Source organism: Scyliorhinus torazame, chromosome 12, assembly GCF_047496885.1.
Source record: "Scyliorhinus torazame isolate Kashiwa2021f chromosome 12, sScyTor2.1, whole genome shotgun sequence".
Taxonomy (NCBI): domain Eukaryota; kingdom Metazoa; phylum Chordata; class Chondrichthyes; order Carcharhiniformes; family Scyliorhinidae; genus Scyliorhinus; species Scyliorhinus torazame.
This window is the reverse complement of record NC_092718.1, coordinates 31908050-31930623: the sequence shown is the minus strand read 5'-3', so window position 1 is coordinate 31930623 and position 22574 is coordinate 31908050. Positions and strand designations below refer to the sequence as shown.

The 22574-nt window shown below is 42.7% G+C and overlaps 1 protein-coding gene across 5 annotated transcripts in view; it reads right to left on the bottom strand.

Moving 5' to 3' along the window:
• dmxl2 (Dmx-like 2) overlaps window positions 1-22574 on the bottom strand; it is a 235865-nt gene that overhangs the window by 41534 nt on the left and 171757 nt on the right. For 3 of the 5 annotated variants that reach the window (XM_072470615.1, XM_072470616.1, XM_072470619.1), the window contains 9 exons: window positions 22027-22103; window positions 20623-20750; window positions 20205-20453; window positions 13461-13583; window positions 11868-12040; window positions 9638-9774; window positions 8872-8957; window positions 4128-4329; window positions 2624-2741 (listed from right to left, as the gene is read on the bottom strand). In XM_072470615.1, the coding sequence (XP_072326716.1) occupies window positions 2624-2741; window positions 4128-4329; window positions 8872-8957; window positions 9638-9774; window positions 11868-12040; window positions 13461-13583; window positions 20205-20453; window positions 20623-20750; window positions 22027-22103 (1293 nt within the window). The remainder of the gene's footprint in view (window positions 1-2623; window positions 2742-4127; window positions 4330-8871; window positions 8958-9637; window positions 9775-11867; window positions 12041-13460; window positions 13584-20204; window positions 20454-20622; window positions 20751-22026; window positions 22104-22574) is intronic. The other 2 variants (XM_072470617.1, XM_072470618.1) reach the window with 1 other exon arrangement.

Here is a 22574-nt window from a genome sequence, read left to right as displayed (position 1 = left end):
AAAATAAAATCTTAATTGCTTTGTACTTGTATGTTTGAAGATGAATCGATCCATAAAAATGGCTAAACAACCCTCCTGACTTGCCACCAGGCAAAATATGTAAAATGTTGAGGGAATAAGGATTTCATAAAATAAATTCTGCAGTAAATGCGGTTCCCAAAAAATAAACAAAGTCAATATTCTGTGGAAGTTAGATGAAGAAATGTCATGAAGAACCTCACAACAATGTTTTTGTTTTTGAAGTCACCATGAGGTCACAAACAACTCAAGTGCACCTTGGTTTACAAAACATTAGTGGAAAAGCTTGCAATTTACAGAAAAAAGTGAAAGGTAGTTAATTTTGTTTGTAGAGGGAGAATCATCTACAGCCTTTGTTACAAAATTCAAATCATAATGTGATCTGGGAACAATAAAATATTTATTTTTTGCTTTCTGAAGAGCCTTCTTCTCACAATCTGATAGATATATTTGGAAATCCCAGTGTTATGTACAGAGAAGACAAAACGGATACAAGCCACATTTCAAAATAAACAGGCAAGATATAGGCCTAAATGAACAATACTGCCAGGACTAAAAAACAAGGAGGCAAGCAGTAAAGTTGATGATGTGCCTAACTTATTCAAGGTAATTCAGTGTGTATTTCCTTATGTTAATATTAAACCAACTTGGATTAGCATTTAAGAAGTAACAAATTTGATATACTTTTTTGATAAGAAAAGATTTTTTAAAGAGATGATTTCCCTCCAGTTAAGTTGACATGGGAGACTAAGGCTGGGGTTGCTGGTTGGGGTTGAGAATCAGTGTGGTCACAATTTGAAAATTGCGTTCCTGGAGGGTGGCACTGGATCCCCCGCCTCTGGAATGTGATGCAATTTTCAAAAGGAGTTGTTAATATGTCAGAGAGAGCGAGAATGCAATTGCTGAACCCTAAAAGGACTGGGACATGTTAATGCCCAGCTGTTGGGTTCAAAGCAGGCAGGAGTTAAAGATTTTTTCCCAAAGTTGAAAAACTTTGTGAGCTGGGGGATTTTGCACCGTATTGAGCGTCTTACTTTGCATTTGGCCATTTTGGCCACTCTTGTGCTTGGTGTGTCTACTGACTCCTCGAGGTGCTACCTACTCTATTGTCCAAGGCAACTGCAGACCCCATTAAGGTTGCCATCTGTCTTTGCTACTGGTGCTCTGCAGACAACCCCTGATTTCTGGTAACATAGTGCCGAGCTTGCCCCCGGCCCAGTTAGGGCATTTACATTTTAAGATCATGTTGCGTGAGCAAGGCAGTTGTGGTGTGGGGTTGGGACCCGCAAATTTTCCAGGCGTTGTTTTTCCAATCCCAATTTGAAAATTCAGCCCCAAGACTGCATCTGCTGTAACAACTGAGAGTGCAAAATAATAAATGTAATTTCTGCACCACATATTCCACTCCACCCCTATTTTCCCCCTTTTCCTACTTTCCTCTTGAAGCTGGGTCATAGCTCCACCAGCATTAACTCATTTAACTCAAGCAAGCTTCATACAAAACTCCAGATAGACTATGTTATGGGCAGGTTTATGACCATGGAGGGGGAGATAGGAGGCAATCACACTCACTCAATGTACACACAGATGACTACCTTTTTTAGCAAGATTCACCGGATACCCATAATCATTCTTAGTATTATTTATTACCACGCCCTGCAATGCAATTATCTAGCTCCTTGTCTAATTCTTAACCAATATAAAGTTGCTAATAGAAATGCAAAAATGTAATTTAGTGAAGTCTTTTCCATCGGCAAAAGTTAATAAATATGGATGCAAAAATACTAGGTTCAAGCTAATATGGAATATTACTGTAAGATAATTAGAAACACAATGTGCAAAAATATGCACAACCCATCAACTAAGCAAGCGTATATAGTAACTGAATTTCCATGCCTTTGCTGATTGTGACATGGTTAGATAAGTTAAACGTTTGTTTTATAAATGGACATTGAAAGCCCCACGTTCATAAGGTCCGGGCAATATTAACTCTTGTTCTGAGGATGCATGAGGCATTTGGTGGGGATGAGTGGGAATGCAAATTCTGGAGTAGACCAGAATCAGAAGCAAGGGAGGGCAGGGGAAGCCCAAGGTTTCCCTGCAAAGTTTGAGAAGCAATTCTGTTCTTCTTGGCCTACATAGAAATGGTAAAAAACAAACAACGTACTGTAATTCTTGGGCAGTTTATGGATTGCTTGACTCATGTAATCCAGAGTATAACTTTCAATTGAGTTTTAATTGCGTCATAATATCCAATATTTCAATATTAATGATAGTTCTCCCATCTGCCAATGTTGCCAAAAATTCAGCAACTGAAACAAGGACTGCTGGGAGCACGTCAGAAGATCCTGACCATCATTTTAACCAACCATTCGCCCCAATGGACAGGCTTAAAATCATTCAGGCTCTAGACATAATATTATAGTTAATATTGAACTGGTTGCTGCAACTGAATTAATACAAGTTGACACATCATCATTTGCATAATTTGTGTTAAGCTTTAAACAGTCATACCAAATATGTATCAGATCTTTAAACCTAAAATACTAATTACAGATACAACATTTAAAAAAAGGCAATAACTTTTGTCTTTACCACCATTTACCTCACTTTGTTTCCTTTTCTTTGTGAATATAAATCTTATGAATGTGTCTTGCAGAATTTCTTGCTTAGCCAAGAAGTGCCACAGCCTTTTAACAGGATAGGTGGAATAATGTCTTGACCTGAAGTAAAATAAACAATTGTGATTTTTATACATACAATAAATCCAGAGTCTAATTTTAGTGAGAAATGTTATTTATCACCTGCTATCTGGAATTTCATGATAAGCTAGCTGACTAACCATTTCATGTAAACGCATTATCATTAGAGTAATTACGTTAGCTTGAAAACAATTCAGAACCTGGAACCCGGTCTTATTTTCTCTTCCCTAACCTAAGATGCTGAGCTCAATGGAGTACCCCTACAACAAGCAGGTGGAGGACAACTAATTTTGCACAATCCAAGTTCAAGCCTGGCTTACATGGTTGAGGCAAGCATTGGATGAACTCGCCGAGCCATTTGAGATTCACTACTTTAGCATTTGAAGCATTATTTAATGTAGACTACATATTAAATAGTGCTCAAGTCAACAAATCAGGAAAGAGGTCTCATAACGTTTGGTAGTCATTAAAATGGCAAGCTCAGTGTTAGCAGGTGCTGAAGAAACCAAATGAAATGCTGGGTTATAGAGCTAAAGGTGTCAGTCATAATTCTAAGCAGGTAATGTTGAAATTGTATCTGATCTTGGCAATATTGCACCTGTAGTTTTGCTTTGGCCTCCGTAATTCAGGAAAGATGTAGAATTATTAGAAAGCCAGAGGGTCATTCCTGAGCCGAGAGCATTGGATGATGAGGAACGCGAGTCTTCCCTGGGCCAGACCCTGGACACTTGATAGATAAGATTTTCCTGAATTCGGATCCAGCAAATTAAATGCAGACTTCCAATTAGAGCTGTCCCTGGGATGCAAGTGCCGTCCTATGATGAGAGGCTGAGTAAATTGGGTTTATATTCCCTGGAGTTTAGAAGAATGAACGATTACCTCATTGAAACATACAGGATTATGAGCAGCTTGACAGGGTGTATATTGAGACGTTGTTTACCCTGGCTGGAGAATGTAGAACAAGGGGAGACAGTTTCAGGATAAGGGGTTGATCATCTAGGGCTGAGATGAAAGATTTCTTCACTCAAAGGGTTGTGATTGTTTGCAATTTTCGATTCCTGAGGGTTGTGGGTGTCATCATTAAATATATTTAAGATTGTGCTGCTGGCGGACAGAGGCTCCCGCCGACGGAGAATCCCACCCCTGGTCTCCCACGATCTGGAGGCGGGATTATTTGGGCCTACGATGAAACATTTTCAGTAATTATTTTATATTCTGTGATCTTTGTTTCTTTTTCAAGGCATTTAGGACAATAAAATCTAATTCTCAAACAACTTGACGGTTTTGAAAATATCTATGCAGATCGTTTCCGGTTACATACTGAAGATACAGGTAATCAGAGTTATCAAAATACTTATTTGGCCTTCTTAAACAGTACTCAGTCTTCTTTTCTGTTTGTTCTCTTACTTGAACGGAGTGTTTTCTGGTTCAAGCATTGCTTTGTGCCGCAAAATGGCTGGACCAACAGCTGCAGAGAAGTCACTAGGGTAGGTGTTAATATAATTTGGAGGTGGGCCTTCAAACTGTTCCATTTTCGCCTGAAGTAACTGTTGCCAGTTTTCTAAAGTCTTAATAACAGCATTACCCAATGGTGAAGTTACTGGGAGATCTGTGAACAATGAGACATTTATTTTGAATAATACAAAATTGAAAGCCATATTTTATAACTGTATTCACTTCTAAAGTAATCATTAGTTTAACAATATTTTACTTTTCAAAATTGAAGTGAATACTGTAAGGGTGAATAACCTAAATTATTTTTATTTTTTGAATGCAGTTTTGACTTTTTGTTAAGCAGTTTACATCTTGTGAAATTACATTTTATTGATAAAAGCAATGAACAACTATGACGCATTTGGCCTTCTTAAACAGTACTCAGTCTTCTTCTCTGTTTGTTCTCTTACTTGAACGGAGTGTTTTCTGGTTCAAGCATTGCTTTGTGCCACAAAATGGCTGGACCACCAGCTGCAGAGAAGTCACTAGAGTAGGTCTTGCGTTTCATTAATTTTTTGAATAAATGCTAAGGATTGTCACCGTAGCATTCATTCATATGAAATAAAACGCTTTTCAGCCAGTTCAATCCATGAGTTCATTCAAAATTTTTGTTTACATTGAAAATAAATGCATGCATAGTGTGTAGTGAACAGTAAGAAAGATAATGGGCGGGATTCTCCGATCCTGGGGCTAAGTGTTGACGCCGTCGTAAACGCCGGAGCGTTTTACGACGGCGTCATCTGGCACCTAGGAGCCGTGCTCCTGCGCCGCACAGGGGGCCAGCATGGCACTGGAGCGTTTAACGCAGCTCCAGCTGCCGATATGGGCGCCAGCATGGGCAATGCTGGTCCGTGCATGCACGCCACGGCCGTCCGCGCCGGCCCCCGGGCAACATGGCGGAGCCCTACAGAAGCCCGGCGCAGAGGAACAAAGGCCCTACCTCCTCCAGGATAAGCCTGCCCGCTGATCGGTAGGTCCCGTTCGCAGGCCTGGCCACCGTGGAGGCCCCCCCGGAGTCGGATTCCCCCCTCCCCACACCAGGACGGCCCTCGCAGCATGAACGCCGAGGTCCCGCCGGCTAGGACCACACACGAACGACGCCGGTGGGACTCGGCGGGCATTCGGCTGCGTTGAGCAGCCCCCGACCGGCAGGGCGGCAACCACGCCGGCTTTGGAGCTGCATCGCGTGATTTGCGCCACCCACCCCCGGCTATTCTCCGACCGGTGCGGGTTCGGAAAATCTTCAAAATGACAAGGACAGACTGTTGGAATGTGGGCTTTCACCTGGTAGAGGAAATTCAAAGCAGAAAAGCGTGAGGTGATACAATTTTCTGGGAGGAAAAAGAGATGTGGCATACCCAAAGGTACAATTTTAACAGGAAGTAAAAGAGAGAGAGAGATCTGGGCGTGTTTGTGCACAGATCTTTGAAGGTGACACAACAGATCAACAAAACAATGAATAAAACATGAGTTCCTGGGCATTGTTAAACAGAACCAAACCTATTTAAAACACCAGTACTTCTGTCCCAGCTGAAGTACTGTGGCCAATCTTGGGCACGCTTTTAGGAAGGTCATTAAACTTTGGGTGAAGGTTCAGAATAGATTTACGAGAGCGGTTTCAGAGATAAGAGATTATGATTATGTAGATAGACTGGAGGAGCTGGGATTGTTCGCCATACAGCAGGGAAGGCTAAGAGAAGCTTTGATGGAGATGATCATAATCATGAAGTATTTAGATAGGGTAAATATAGGGAAACTGTTCCCATTGGCTGAAGAGTTGAGTACCAGAGGGGACAGTTTTAGGATGCTTGGCAATAAAAAAGTGACAAGAGAAAGGCTCTATTTTTTTAAATGTAATGAGTGGTTAGGATTTAGATTGTACTGCTGGTGGATGGTGGATATAGATTAAATAGTAGTCATTTAAAGAGTATTAGTTAAGGGACAGCAGGGTGGCGCAGTGGTTAGCACTGCTGCCTTACGGCACCGAGGACCCAGGTTCAATCCCAGCCCCAGGTCACTGTCCATGTGGAGTTTGCACATTCTCCCCAGTGTCTGCATGGGTTTCACCCCCACAACCCAAAACGATGTGCAGGGTAGGTGAATTGGGCATGCTAAATTGTCCCTTAATTGTAAAAAAAAGAATTGGGTACTCGAAAATTTATAAAAATAAAGAAGAGTATTGTATAAATACTTGCCAGAGAAAGAAAGTGAAGGGCAATGAGGAAGAGCAGCGGAACGGGACTAACTGGACTGCTCTGAAAAAGAGTTAGCACAGACACGATAGGCCAAATAGCCTCATTCTATGCTGCAATATTCTTTAATTTATACAAATGTAGCCATGTGAAATGGCTAACTCCCGATTAGAATGGCCAAACCCCGATTTAAAATGGTGAACGGAAGAGGCTGATGGGAAAATCAGCCAACAGGACTCAAACAGACAGCTGCAGGTAAAACAGTGCATTCGCCTCTGGGGAAGCCAGACCGAAGATACCTGGGGCCATCAACATAACACCCCAGCCATCTGCATATAAAGTAGCAATTCCGGGAACAATATGCTACAAATTAGTAACACAAAGCCGACCCAAACTTTTCGGCGCCAGCAGGAGCTGACACAAAGTGAGGTAAACGACCACCCCTTGATCAAGGAATCGCTCCAGCATTGGAGAATATCGAACCAAGTGATTGGGACCAAGTCCAATCACTTGGAACCAGGTACAAGGTCCGCCCCGAGAGGCGGGAAGCCCCTGGGGACTATAAGAATAGGGGCCAAGTTCAAATCGACCCCTTCTTCCCTTCTTCTCCTCTCCGCACCCTTCGAGACCCTCTGCAACAGCCGCGAGAAACCTAAGTCTTACTCCAACGCTCGCTACAAGATAAGACACTCCTGACTATCGACCTGTACCAGCTTTGATTCCCGCAGGCTCAGAACCCATACGAAAGGCCATTCGTTTCCCTGACCTGGTGGGCCATTTCCAAAGTTAAGTATTGGCCTGTTAGTTGTAGGAAGTAGCTTAGAAGTAGAATTAATGTATAAGTATTAATTGCTGTATATAATAAATGAGCGTTGATTTAACTCTTACTAAGCGGTGTGTTGGATTATTAATCATTACTCGGACTTGAACCATGTGACGGTATCAGAAAGATACCTGGCGACTCAAGAGCAAAGGTGACAGAATAAGAGCAATTAAACGAAGGCTAAAACGAGCAACACAAAATAATGTACCACATTAACAATTATTCTCAACAGCTGAAATGTTAATTTACTATGTAGTTTCTAGTTCAAACCTGAAAATTCAATAAAACAAATTTGTCAGTGGGAAATATTTTTGAATTTAGAACATCTTTGCAGGAAAAGTTTTCTTTTTCTCCCCAAAAGAAAAAAATTCAGAGTATTCTTTTCCCAAAGAATATCTGAAAGAAAACAGATGCTTTTTGCACCAGATTGGATTTTTGTCCCCCTTTAAAACTGTCAATGGGAGGTATGGTGTCCAGGACCACAGACCTCAGTATGCGGAGCAGACTATGGGCCGAGGAGCCTAAATCTGCTCCTAGTCTTATGTCAGTAGCCTGTTATCCTATCTACAAAAACCTTGGGCGGGATTCTCCCCTACCTGGCGGGGAGGGCCGTACTGGCACCGAGGAGTGGCATGAACCACTCCGGCGACGGGCTGCCCGGAAGGTGTGTAATCCTCCACACCTTCAGGGGCTAGGCTGGCGCCAGTGGGGTTGGCACCGCGCCAGCCGGCACGGAAGGGCTTGGCGCCGCGCCAACCGGGGGAGGTTCTCCTCCGCACCGGCCATGGTTGACAGCAGCCGGCGTGGAGGGAAACGGTGCCCCCACGGCACAGACCCGCCCGCGGATTGGTGGGCCCCGATTGCGGGCCAGGCCACCGTGGGGGCCTGCCCTGGGGCCAGATTCCACCCCCCCCCCCGGAGGACTCCGCAGGCTGCCCGCAGAGCCAGGTCCCGCCGGTACGGACCTGGTTTGATTTACGACGGTGAGGCTGGCCTAAAACGGGCGGCCACTCGGCCCATCGCGGAGCGGGGAATCGCCGGGGGGGGCCACTGCCAACGGCCCCCGACCGGCGCGACACGATTCCCGCCCCCGCCGGAAAACCGGCGTCACAGAATCCGGCAGCAGGCGTCAGGGCGGGATTCACGCCGCCGCCCGGCGATTCTCCGGCCTGGCGGGGGGGGCGGAGAATCCCGCCCCTTATGTTACTGGTTATAACAGCTTTCAAATTCTTTAGAATTGATGAAGGTTGCAAAGGAGTCATGCATTTGGATTTTGGCAAGATTAAAACTTGCAGTTGCTTTATGGATTGTAAATGTTTGCTACTTTACTTTTCTTAATACTTCACATTAATTTACTTAAGCAATAAATCATGTTATAATTTTACACCTATCCTTAAATGTATAAGAAAATAATATCATATAACCACAGATAAATCTTTTAACAGTTCAGTAATACCTCCATGCACACAAAGCCCTTTATTATAAAAGAAGCAATAGGTTAAATATTAATTGTTCAACAATTGCAAATAGTAATCTTTTAAAGCTTTTTAAAAATTCAACATTATAATTTTGTTTCAAATACAGGGGGATTTGTTCTAAATTCAGTAACTCAAACAACAGCTTCAACAGAAAAGTATCATACCTGCAAACTCCAATCCTGCAACAGGAAAGAAGTTCCTCACATTGTTCAGTGAAAGCTTGACCATTCCTAAGCATATCAGTGCCCAACTGTAAAATACCAGATACAAACTTTTTTATTTTACAAACATCAACATCAACTCAAATTAAATTAATGATGGGGAACTTTAAAAAAAAAACAGATCAACTGTGAACAATATGAGGACACAGGTGTGTCTTTAGTTGAGTTTTAAGGTCGGGCTCGTCCAGCTGAAGCCATCTAGCTCTGGGAATCTCTTATATAAATATTGCAAATTCTTATTTGATAAATGCCAACAGGTTTCTCGCTCCAGGTCCACCAACAACAAACTTCCTGCATGCCTGATCGGAGTAGAGGTTCAAAACTTTACTCTTGTGCTCAATAACATGATGAATTCACTATTCTACGTTCACGCATGAAGCCTCTGGACCATCATGCCCCTATCTTCAATTTTTCTCGCTGCTTGAACCCCAATTACTGTCAGTGGACCAGTGACAGCCTCATTTACTTGTATTAGAAGGGGGAAATACTTCTGAGTGAAAAGAACAGAGTAGGAAGAATTCCCTTACATTTTATTCCCCTCAAAATTGAATTATACTCTGAAAGTTTTATGGAATGTATGCATTCTATAAATATAGCTATTTTAAGCAGCTAAACAAACAATTCTGCAAGTGACTTGCTGTCTATTTATTGTATACAAGTTTACATATTCAAAGTGGTTATTACTGAAAAAAGGATCCTTTTAACAAACCTGTAAGAGTTGGGATCTGAATGCTCTTGTAGTTGAGTGTCAGAAATAAAAGCATCATCTTCATCGTCATCATCATCACTGGGGATACTTTCATCTGAGTCGTACATAAATCCACTCTCAGATGGAGGAAGGAATGGCTTCAAGCACAAATACAACAAGGATTAAAATAGGATTGGGTGAAGAGGTTTTGAAAGCAGTTATCGATATTTGAACTCTCCTGGTTAAATTCATTAATGGTGGTTTCCACGCCATCGAAAAACCCTCCGGCTGCCGGCAAAACGAAGAATCCCGACGGCGGAGAATTCAGCCCCCTATTTCTAACGTTCACCAATACAAATATAAATCCCTTAAAGCTACCTTTGTTTTCCTAACACCCACTAAAATTTAGATTTATCATATCTTGAATATTTATTTCAGCATTCTCACAATGAGGTTATGCCTGCTTAGTGCTCCATTCCCCCGGGCCAAGAAACACTGTGGACTTCTACTTGCATAGCGTCAGAAATGGCATTACAGGAATGTCCAAATGTTTCTGACAAATTCTGCATACAGGCAGCTTCAGGATTGTAGAGCAGAGAGTTCACTGGCTGCCCCACAATGGGAAACCCCATTGGCCAGCCGGCGAAATGGAGAATCCCGATGGCGTGCCGAACCAGAATTCTGGTGCGGCGGGACGGAGAATCCCACCCAAGGTATAGTTTTAGATGTGCCTGGATGGGCAAAATCTATAGTTGGATTCATGTTGGGTAAAGGTGCTTTGTATGTGTGAGGGTTGGTTAAGTTCCAACTGTGTTTCTGGGTGCAATCTAACGGCCATGTAGATTGAAAGTCAGCATGCCATGGCGGAAAGTGGCCGGTAGATGACGGGAGACCCCGCTCTTGGCATCTGCCTCGCGAGATCGAACACAAACTCATGTGACGTCGCGATGTGAATCCCGCACATTGTGGGCAGGATCACTTTTTGGCCACATTACAGCCTTGGTTCAAACATGGACAAAAAAAGAGCTGAACTCCAGAGGTAAGGTGAGAGTGACTGCCCTGGACATCAAGGTTGCATTTGACAGAGTGTAACATCTGTGAAACCCTGGCAAAACTTGAGCCAATGGGAATTAGGAGGTAAACTCTCTGCTTGGAAAGAGTCATCCTTGCACAAAGGAAGATGATTGTTGGAGGTCAGTCATCTCAGCTCCAGGACATCACTGTAAGAGTTCCTCAGGGTAGTGTCCTGCAAACCATCTTCAGCCGCTTCATCAATGACTTTCCTTCCATCATAAATGCAGGAATAGGGATGATCATTGATGATTGTACAATGTTCAGCACCATTCATGACTCCTCAGATACTGAAGCAGTCTATGTCCGAGATCAGCAAGACCTGGACAATATTCAGATTTTGGCTGACAAGTGTAAGTAACATTTCCATCACACAAGTGCCAGGCGATGACCACCTCCACCAAGAGAGAACCTAACCATCACCCCTTGTGATTAAATGGCATTAACACCACTAAACACCCCCATCAACATCCAGGGGGTTACTATTGACCAGAAACTGAACTGGACATGCCATTTAAATACTATTACTATAAAAGCAGGTCTGAAGTTAGGAATCCTGTGGCGAGTAACCATCCTCCAGAGTCCCCAAAGCCTGACCACTACCTACAAGGCACAAGTCAGTAGGGTGAAGGAATACTCTCCATTTATCTGGATGACTGCAGCTCCATCAACACTCAAGAAGCTTGACATAATCCAAGAAAAAGCAGCCAGCTTGATTTGGCACCCATCCACAAACATTCACTTCCTCCACCACCAGCACATTGTAGCAGCAGTGTGTACCATCTACAAGATGAACTGCAGCAACTCACCAAGGTTCCTTAGGAAGCACCTTTCAAACACCACTTGCATCTAGGACAAGGACATCAGATACATGGGAACACCACCACCTGTAAGTTCCTCTCCGAGCCACTCACCATCCTGACTTGGAAATATATTGCTGTTGCTTCATTGTCCCCGGGTCAAAATCCTGGAACTCCCTCCCTAACAGCATTGTGGATATACCTACACCCTACACCACATGGAACTGCAGTGGTTCAAGAAGGCAGCTCACCACCACCATCTCAAGGGGATTTAAGTGTGGGCAATAAATGCAGGCCTAGTCAGCGATGTCCACGTCACATGAATGAGTAAAAGTAATTAATAAAGTAGAGACAATACATTTTAATTATGTTGCTCTTACCTTGGCTACAAAATAATCCCACATACTGAGCTCAGGTGGAATAAATTTTTCTTTGTATGATGGTCTCTCTGCAGGTACAGGTGGTGGTGTTGAAGTCTCCTTTACTGGTCTACCAGGAACCAACATCCTCATGTTAAATCTCCGCCGATATCGATCAATGTCTTCTGGAGGAACTGTTCAGAGCAATGTGATAGACATGCTGAGAGAAATCTTTGGCTGTGTGGTTGCCTTTATAGATAATAATGGCTGACCTAAATGCAAATAGCTCAGTTTAGCATTGTCCACTCGATTCTTGGATTAATAGTCCAAAAAATAACTGGACTGGTGGCTCTGTACCAGACATTCAACAAGCTTCATTAAAACTTGACCGGTACTCAATGTAGGTCTGAGTTCTACATTGTCCTAATTATAAATACTGTTTGTTTCAATCCCATAAATTCAGGATATATTCAAAATTAGTCAAAAACTTTAAAATCTGATTGCAAATGAAAAGTATGAAAGTTAGCAATGGACCCACACAAATCCTTCTTCAGGTGTGAAAGGGGAACATGCATTGTTCATTTGATGCAAAAGCTGATAACAAGTAGGAGTTCAATTAAAATCTTTATTTTGTACAAATTCAAAATTCTACTCAAACATATTTGAAATTCATTTATATTTCTTATATCGGAGTGCAGTCTCAAACTTATTCCAATTTAAAAATAAAGTTTGAAGGAGGTTTATCACCATTTTAAGTTGAAATCAGCATTACATCAGTAGTTATAACTTAAATTAACGGGGAGTAAATTTTGAATGGCTGTCATATTAGTGTCGCAAGTAGGCTTACATTACACTGCAATGATGCTGCTGTGAAAATCTCCTATTCGCCACATTCCGGCGCCTGTTCGAGTAAACTGAGGGAGAATTCAGAATGTCCAGTTCACCTAACAAGCATGTATTTTGGGACTTGTGGGAGGAAACCGGAGTGCTTGGAAGAAACCCATGAAGGCACGGGGAGAAACGTGCGGACTCCATACAGACAGTGCCTCAAGTTGGAAATTGAACCCGGGTCTCTAGCACAGTGAAGCAACAGTGGTAGCCACTGTGCCATCCATATCTACACTTTGACCCAATGCAGTTAGTTAACTGCTGGGCAAGTTGTGTTAAAATTACCCAGCGAATTTTAGTTTATAAAATACAGCAAAATTGCATGTGCTATATAACAGCAATGTTAGATAATTTTGTTAATTCATTATAGTTCTGCTATTATGACCAATAACCATTAAATCTCTCAGCTTTGCACTACACTCCAAATCATGCTATTTTTAATATTATGTTAATTACAAAGCGTTATCTTTCTCTAAAATGTTTAGTTAGATCTGAAAAGCTAATCAATAAAGTGTATTCTTACAAGAAACTGCAGCTTTGAGATTAGACACCAGCTTTAGGGAAGTTTAAATTTGTTACCATTTTTCTGAAATGTATCTTTATTTACAGATCTGGAGCATTTTGGGAAGAGCAAAAAGGAAGAAGAAAGTTACTCACAGGGCAGGGAAAGTCCAAAACTAAAAAGAAAGCATGCAAAACGCCACAGCAACCAACACTGTCACTCACCATCCAGTCCTGGTGTGTGATGTGTCCCAGTCTCATAGCTGGGAGACACAAGCACAGCTACAGGTTCTGTCTTCAAGGCAACATTTTGATCCAAATTGGGTACAGCTGAAACATTTGGTTCACCTGCACCATAAATTAAGTTTTTATTTAAAAATACCTGCTACTCAAATTTAAATGGCATTTAATTCCACAAAGGTGGTGCTGGAAAAAATAATTCTGCAATGGGCGTTCTATTCACCAAACGGTATTTGGTAACTGAAGAATTGTTGTTTTAAATGACAAATATGTCAAATAATTTTATACTGAATAAAGCTAAACAACTGTACCTTTTAAAAGGGAACCTTAACAGTCAATGGTCATCTAATCAATAAATACTGTTCATTATTGAGGGATGGGGTCTGGGAAGAGTTCTAGAGTTTATCGCTACTCCGAATATAAATACCTTCATGTTGGAAAAACACCTGAAATTTTCCATCGCAGATGTGGCATAGAAGCTACAGGTGTTAAGTAATGGGTTAGGAGACATTGCAATTAGTTGTCTCATTTATGTTAAGTATCCATTAATCAACACTGATATGTAAAGGGGTTTCAGGTGGCCTCTGTCAGGTGATGTATAGTGAGAGTTTTGTGCAAAGGCTGTTGGAATGAAATAAATGGATGTTTGTGAAAAGGGAACAGAACTTTAGACTCTTCATATCACAGCAACTAAAACATCTAACAATTGGTAGCAGAGGATGGTTGCTGTGTAAATGTGAAGGGTTCAAAGATACAACTTTTCCAGATCAAACCAAGGAGTGAGTGAGAAAAGAAGAAAAAAAAAAGGGATATATGGCTGAACCGAGGATAAAGATGGCTGGATATGACTATCCTCCCTTATTTTCTGCAAGGGAATCGTACGACCAATGGAGAAGTGCAGTAGTTATGTGGACTAAGGTAACTGCTTTGGGAAAGAGAAAACAAGGTATGGCATTGGCTCTTTCTCTACCGTATGGCAGTAGAATCCGAAACAAAGTGCTTTCTGAGCTGGAATTGGAAGAGTTAGACTCAGAAGAATGTCTGGAGACTTTATTACATTATATAGGTAAGATTTATAAGAAAGATGACTTGTTAAGTGCGTATGAAGCATGGTCGGATTTTGATAAGCTCCATTTTCCGGAAGATATCTCCATGGAAGACTATATACTGGAATTTGGCAGACTATATAAAAGGCTACAGAAATACAACCTGAAATTTCCACAGTCTGTGTTGGCCTTTAAATTACTTGACTGTGCTAGAGTGAGCAACATGGATAGGCTCCTGGTTTTAACAGGAGTTCAGTTTACTGATAAGGATACCTTATTCGAACAGATGACAAAAGCTTGACAAAAGTTTCTGGGGAAACATTCGATTCCGATGGCTCTGATGACCCAAAGAGGTCAGCCTGCAATAAGGCAGAATATGGAAGGTACACTACTAACAGGATGGCGAAATCGTATGGCAACGAACAGGGCTCAAGACTATAGAAGGAGACCGAGACAGGGAAATTATGAAGACAGAAACCCAGTTAGAACCTACAATAGGAAGATGAACCCCAGAAATGCACAGGGCATGATAAATCGATGTTTTCAATGTGACTCTCAATACCATTATGCTTTCAACTGTCCAACTCGTTACGATAAGAGTGTTTGAAGCGACACATGACACGGAAGAGTCAGAAGAGGAAAAAGATAGTGACCAGAAAGAAGGCATTGTCCTATTGACAAGCAGTTTTACGGTAATGAGGGTGTTGGTTGCAGAATCCTTCAACTGTGCTGTATTGGACAGTGGCTGCACATCTACTGTGTGTGGAATTGACTGGTTAAAATGTTACCTGGACTCTTTGAATGCTGAAAATCGTAACAAAGTTCAGAAATTTGAAAGTTCCACAAGTTTCAGGTTTGGGGATGATAATACTCTGTGAAGTCGCTGAAAAGAGTGGTGATCCCTTGCAATATTGCCGGAGTGAATCATTTCATTAGCACGGATGTTGTATCAAGTGAGATATCTTTGCTTCTGAGCAGACCGTCGATGAAGAAAGCACACATAAAACTGGATATGGAACAGGATAAGGCAACAGTTTTTGGAAAAACGGTGGACTTACAATTTACACAGTCGGGACACTATTGTATTCCATTACTGACAAATAATTTTTCAAGTAGAGTGGTTAAGGATGTGTTAATGGCAGTTGAAAATGGGACTTTAGCTGATAAGCTTGTGGTATTAAAACTGCGTAGGCAATTTGCACATCCGTCTCCTCGGAGGCTGAAAAATTTATTAAAGGATGCAGGGGTAAAGGATGACGACGATACTAAACTGATAGAACAGGTTAGTGACCGCTGTGAAGTTTGTAGGAAGTACAGAAGGACACCAGCACGACCGATAGTAACCCTACTTTTGGCCAGGGATTTTAACGACATTGTGGCCATGGACCTTAAGATCTGGGATAAAGCAAATAATATATTTATTTTGCATTTTGTAGATTTAAAGCAACCAGATTTAGTCAATCAATGATTGTACGAAGTAAAGAAAAGAGAGTAATTCTGGATCAAATCGTGGAAAAATGGACAGGGACAGGAATGGGTCCACCGGCAAAATTCCTTACGGACAATGGGGGAGAATTTGCTAATGATGAGTTTAGGGATATGTGTGAAAACATGAATATCAGAGTTATGAATACGGCTGCAGAAAGCTCATTTAGTAATGGTGTCTGTGAAAGAAATCATGCTGTCATCGATGACATGCTTCGGAAAATTTTGGCAGATCGACCAAATTGCAGACTAAATTCAGCTTTAGCATGGGCGGTACATGCAAAGAATTCATTGCAGATGGTTGGGGGCTATAGTCCTTATCAATTAGTGTTTGGTAGAAATCCTAAAATTCCGTCCATTTTGGATGACCAGCCTCCAGCTTGGGAGGGGACTACAATTAGCTCTGGTTTTGCTGAACATTTAAATGCATTACATAGCAGTAGAAAAGCTTTTTTGGAAGCTGAAGTCTTTGAAAGAATTCGCAGAGCTTTAAGACATAACGTACGGCCATCAGATTCCGTTTTTCAGCAAGGAGTCATGGTATACTATAAGAGAGACAATTCTAATGAATGGAAAGGCCCAGGGAAGATCATAGGCATAGATGGCAAAACAATTATTTTGCAACTTGGCAATCAAACTGTTAGGGTACATTCACAAGGATAATGGGTACAGATTACAAATTTTCAAATTTAGACAGAGCAGACAGACATGTCGAGGAACCAGAGTCATTTGGTACGCATGTGTTACAGAACTATGAGGACCAATTAACTGATATAGACCGGGGGTGAGATTCTCCACTCCCCCGCCGGTTGGGAGAATCGCCTGGGCCGCCAAAATTTCCCGGGACGCCGGTCCGACGCCCTCCCGCAATTCTCCCAAGCGGCGGGAACGGCCCCGTCGGGTTCCGTGGGCCGCAGGCCGGAGAATCGCCGGAGACACCCAAAATGGCGATTCTCCGGCACCCCCGCTATTCTCAGGCCCGGATGGGCCGAGCGGCCAGGCCAAAACGGCGAGTTCCCCCCGGCGCCGTCCACACCTGGTCGCTGCCGTCGGGAACAGCGCGGGAATGCTGGGGGGGGGTCCTGCACCGGGGGGTACCTCAAATGTGGCATGGCCCGCGATCGGTGCCCACCGATCGTCGGGCCGTCCTCTCTGAAGGAGGACCTCCTTCCTTCCGTGGCCCCGCAAGATCCGTCTGCCATCTTCTTGCGGGGCGGATTCAGAGAGGACGGCAACCACGCATGCGCGGGTTGGCGCCGGCCAAACCGCGCATGCGCGGGTGATGCCAGTTATGCGGTGCCGGCCGCGTCATCTATGCGGTGCCACCTTTACGCGGCGACAAGGCCTGGCGCGTGTAGATGATGCGGCCCCCATCCTAACCCATTGTCGGGGCCTGAATCGGTCGGGATCGGGGCCGTTCCGCGCCGTCGTGAACCTCGACGGCGTTCACGACGGCGTGGGCACTTCGGCGCGGGAGTGGAGAATCCCGCCCAAGGTTTCTGTGGAGGAACACAACACTTCTGATGAATTAGAACAGCCATTTTTCCGAAAGGGCAACTGCCAAAAGTTGGTACAAAAGTGACATACTTGCCTGAAGGGTCTAGTCAATGGAAGGATGCAACTGTTATTAGTAGAGCAGGGATGGCCACTGGAACGTATAAACATTGGTTGAATGTACAGCATTCAGGGGAAGGAGTCAAGATTGGGAAAACGAAGTTCAAAAATGGAGGGCACAGAAACGCAGTGCCAGTTCAGATTGTATATCAGATAGTGAACAGGTCCGCAGGAAAAGGCCGAGAACTATTGAAAGGACATCCCACAGCAGAAGGGAAAGATCAAGCTGTAGCAGTACAGAACGAGATACCAGGCGGGAGAGGGGACGTAGTTTATCAAGATCTCGGAACATGAGTAAGACTACGAACAGGAGTAGAAGCCCACATGCATGTGAGATTTTGGTGGCTTCAAATAAATTAGATGAAAAAGTTATCAAATTGCATAATTGGAGTGAATTTGGGGTATACACGGAAGTACCGGATGGGGGACAAAGAGCTTTATGCCACAGATGGATTTGCACGGAAATGGTTCTTCCGGATGGAATTTATAAGGCAAAGGCCAGGCTTGTGGCAAGGGGATTTGAAGAAAACTTAGAAGATCAGGATTTAAGGGTAGATTTACCTACAGCAGGAAAGGTTATTTTAAAGATCTTCTTGGCTCTATTAGCCACAAAGGCATGGGAATGCAAATCTATAGATATAAAAGCTGCCTTTTTGCAGGGGCATCAGCTCCAGAGAGCCATTTTTCTCCGTCCTCCTAAAGAAGCAGCTAAGGGGTACTCTGGAAGTTGAACAAATGTGTATATGGATTAAATGATGCATCTAGAGTCTGGTATTTTTTGGTACGGTCAGTTTTGTTAAAGTTAGGCTGTTGCCAGTTGAAAGCAGATCCTGCAATGTTTTACTGGCTCTATAAAGGAAATCTTTCTGGCATTTTTATGATGCATGTCGATGATTTTTTATGGGGTGGGACTAGTGATTTTGAAGCTATTGTAATCTCTGGTTTGAGGAAAGAATTCAGGGTTGGAAGTCAGGTTTCAAGTGCATTTAAATATATTGGACTGGAAATTGGACAGACTAAGTTAGGGGCAACTTTACGTCAGCAATCTTATTTGGAAAGCATCAGCCCAATAGCAATTAGTCGTGGCCGAGTTTCACAAAAAGACGCAATTGTTTCAAAGATAGAAAAAGAGCAACTGCGAAGTTTAATTGGGCAACTGAACTGGCTAGGTAGAGACTAGACCGGACGCGAGTTTTGATGTCTTAAGAGTTGAGTACAAAAATGAATGATCCCAAAGTGGAAGACATAATAAGAGCAAATAAAGCGTTGGCCAAACTAAAAATGCAGGAGTGTGTTTTGAAGTTCCCGGTTTTAGGTGACCGTAGGCACTTGAAACTCATAGTTTATATAGTGATGCGTCCTATGCAAATTTATGTGATGGGGTTTCAAGCGCAGGAGGTTTTATAATTTTCCTTTTGGGGAACAATGGTAAATGTTGCCCGCTTGTGTGGGGAACAAAGAAAATAAGGAGAGTGGTAAAAAGCACTTTGGCTGCTGAGACATTAAGCCTTGTAGAGGCGGTGGATATGGCCTGTTATATAAGTGTGATATTGACAGAAATTTTGGGATTAGGGGATTTGGGTAATATACCTATTCACTGTCACATTGACAATAAATCCGTGGGAAAATGTGCACTCTACAAAAAGTGTCAATGAAAAGAGATTACGGATAGACATCGCAAGTTTGAAGCAGATGTTGGACAGAGGGGAAATAACAAAAATTAAATGGGTCGACAGGATCTATCAACTGTCAGACTGTTTTACAAAAAGAGGGGCGAGTTCACAGAAACTTTTGGATATTGTTAATGAAGGGCGCTTGTTTCTATGACTTTTTTTTTCTTTCTCGTCCAAACAAAAAAAAAGGGGGGGAGAAATCATGTGTGTGTTTTTGAGTTTCTTGAAATTTTGTTTTCACCTAATTATTATTTTTTCTCCAAGGAAGGGGAGACTGTTATTGACACTGATATGTAAAGGGGCTTCAGGTGGCCTCTGTCAGGTGATGTATAGTGAGAGTTTTGTGCAAAAGCTGTTGGAATGAAATAAATGGGTGTTTGTGAAAAAGGAACAGAACTTTAGACTCTTCATATCACAGCAACTAAAACGTCTAACAACAGGCATAGGAAGGTGTTAAGTTTTCTTCGTAAAAGAATTTTTAAAGTCAAAATGAAGTGCAAAGCTCGATTTCCCAGAAGTGTGAAAACAATCCTCAAGAATTATAAAAAATGTACAATTATAAAACATTCAGCACCATCAATAGCAGTGCAACCAATGAAACCCAATGAAATAATTAGGAAAGTACCAACATTCATGGATCTCCCCCATGATACGAGTACATGAAGAAAGGGAGTACAGAGTAGGCAGAACATGGCCAATGTAAATATGGATGTGGTGCAAGAATCAAAACCTAATAAATAAGACAGATTCTTGCTGACCCCCCCCACCCCCAATTAATCTCAGTTTTAAAATTAACAATCAATCGATCAATTGTGCACAAGAGGGTTCCAAATGTTTGCCATGTCACCATGTTAAATGCTCAATATAAATGAAAGTTGTTGTTGCAGATGTTTTGCAGGAGCTTGACCTACCTGGTGTAAGTTCTGGCCGTTTTTTAGGTTTTATTATTGTTTTTGCACCGCCTCCAAATACTGCAGCCCAGGTTCGATTATTTAGTGGATGAGCAACTAATCGAAAGAGCTCTTTGCTATCTTGAGTGGCAAGACCATGGATCAAAAGACTTAGATAGACACCAATCACTGCCTCACAAAGCAAAACGCTCAATTTGGGTTGATCTTCTTCCTGAGCTGTTCCAAGAAGATTAATCAGTGATGAAACACCTGGAACAGACAAATGATAGATTTTATCAAATAGTCAAGCAGGAATAAAGCATTCTAGTAGATTAATTGAGTAGGTGTCATCTTGTTCATACATATCTAGTTACCAAGAAGTGAAAATACAAGGTTATCTTTTAAATTTTTTATCTGGCAACACATTCTTCTATCTTACCAGGCCAATGTGAAGGGGAAGAATTGGGAGTCAGATGCTCTTCAATGCTTTCAGTCCGCAGTCTACGTCTTTCACCTAACAGGAGTCCCTGATAAACCATTCCTGTAAACAGGTTTGTAGCTGTTTGACTGTTAAAAGAAATAAATAGGACTGGAGTCACCGTTTTTGAGCTAAGTGTGGAGGATCCGTGACCTTTTACTTCAAAAAAATAGTTGCCGTCCCCTCACCATTCCTGCGACCAGTGAGGGACCAGTAGACACGCTGCGTAAAACTCCCGACTCCCACGATACAAACGCTGGAGAATGGCTTGGTCCATGGTCCACGGCGATGACCTGCAGCAGTCATGCCGTAAAACATGGTACCGACTCGACCTGCCAGATAGTGCCCCCCTGGCCAACCCCCGCCAGTCCCCCGAGCCCTCACTGAAGACCCCCCCCCCCCAAAGTACCAGCATGGCTTCCGCACGACTGAGGCGGAGCTGGACACAGTCCACACCCGCCACCTTCCCGACTTCTGAAACGACACGTCAACTGCGTGGTCGGGAACCCGGCCCATCGAGGGAACCCGGCCCATCGAGGCGGAGCATCGGGGGAGGGCCTTCGGGTGACGCGCTAATGCCGTCCCAATGGCGTGTGGCATGTGACGCCATTTCGGAGGAGGCGGAGGATACAAAACCTGCATCAAACAGGCGCCGCCTCCGATTTCGGTGTCAGAAGGGATTCTCCGCCTGATCGCCGATTACGAAATCGGCATTGGGAACCTGTGAATCCCGCCCATAACTTTTAAGGAAATCCTGTCTATAAACTGGAGACAAACTTTTGTTAAAATTAAAAAGATCAGGCTAACCACTCCAAAATCACTCCTATATAGAAACCAAATGTGATGATAGTCATTTAAAGTCTGGTTATCATAGAATTTACAGTGCAGGAGGCCATTCGGCCCATCAAGTCTGCACCGGCTCTTGGAAAGAGCACCCTACCCAAGGTCAACACCTCCCCCCTATCCCCATAACCCAGTAACCCCACCCAACACTAAGGGTAATTTTGGACACTAAGGGCAATTTATCATGGTCAATCCACCTAACCTGCACATCTTTGGACTGTGGGAGGAAACCGGAGCACCCGGAGGAAACCCACGCACACACGGGAAGGATGTGCAGACTCCGCACAGACAGTGACCCAAGCCAGAATCGAACCTGGGACCCTGGAGCTGTGAAGCAATTGTGCTATCCACAATGCTACCATGCTGCCCGTTATAGATTAGATTTTTCATGGAATAGCCTGGATCAATCAATTGAATCTCAAAGATATTTTTTCTTTGTGAAGATTTCTTACAGTAAAACTAATCAACCATTCTACCCCCAGTATTTAATTTGAAGAACTTTAGCATCATGAATATATTTACCTGTAGCTGTGGCTGTCACATAGAGATTGATAAATACAGGCTGAGAGTGAAGCAGCCAAAGTGTGCAGAATGAAAACCTAATAGGGAATGCAATATATTCAAAGGTTAGAAAGGATAACTGGCGGAAACATTTCCCATTGATTTAACTATAGTCTACATTGCCGTATCATTTCAGAAGGTATTGCTTTATTTACTGAATGAAATGCTTAAAACAAAGTTAGGCATACATTGGAAAAAATAATATGTTCGGGAGTACTGCTAGAATTTAACCAATTAAAACTGTACAGTCTATCTGCCCACAGCTAGTGTAGTCAGGAACAATCTACATATTAAGGCAACATTTTTCTTTTTCAAGCTAACTGGAATCATGTGGGAAGAATTCCAGTTTGCACTCCCACTAATGAGCCAAACTTGTTGGACAGTCAACAATCATGCCGTTAAGGACTATAGATCCATATGGCCAGATATTGGATACTAAATTTCAGTGATGGTTAGCTTGATTGAAAAGCTGTGTTGCTGACCCAATGAAAAATCCTGTTCCTCCTGCA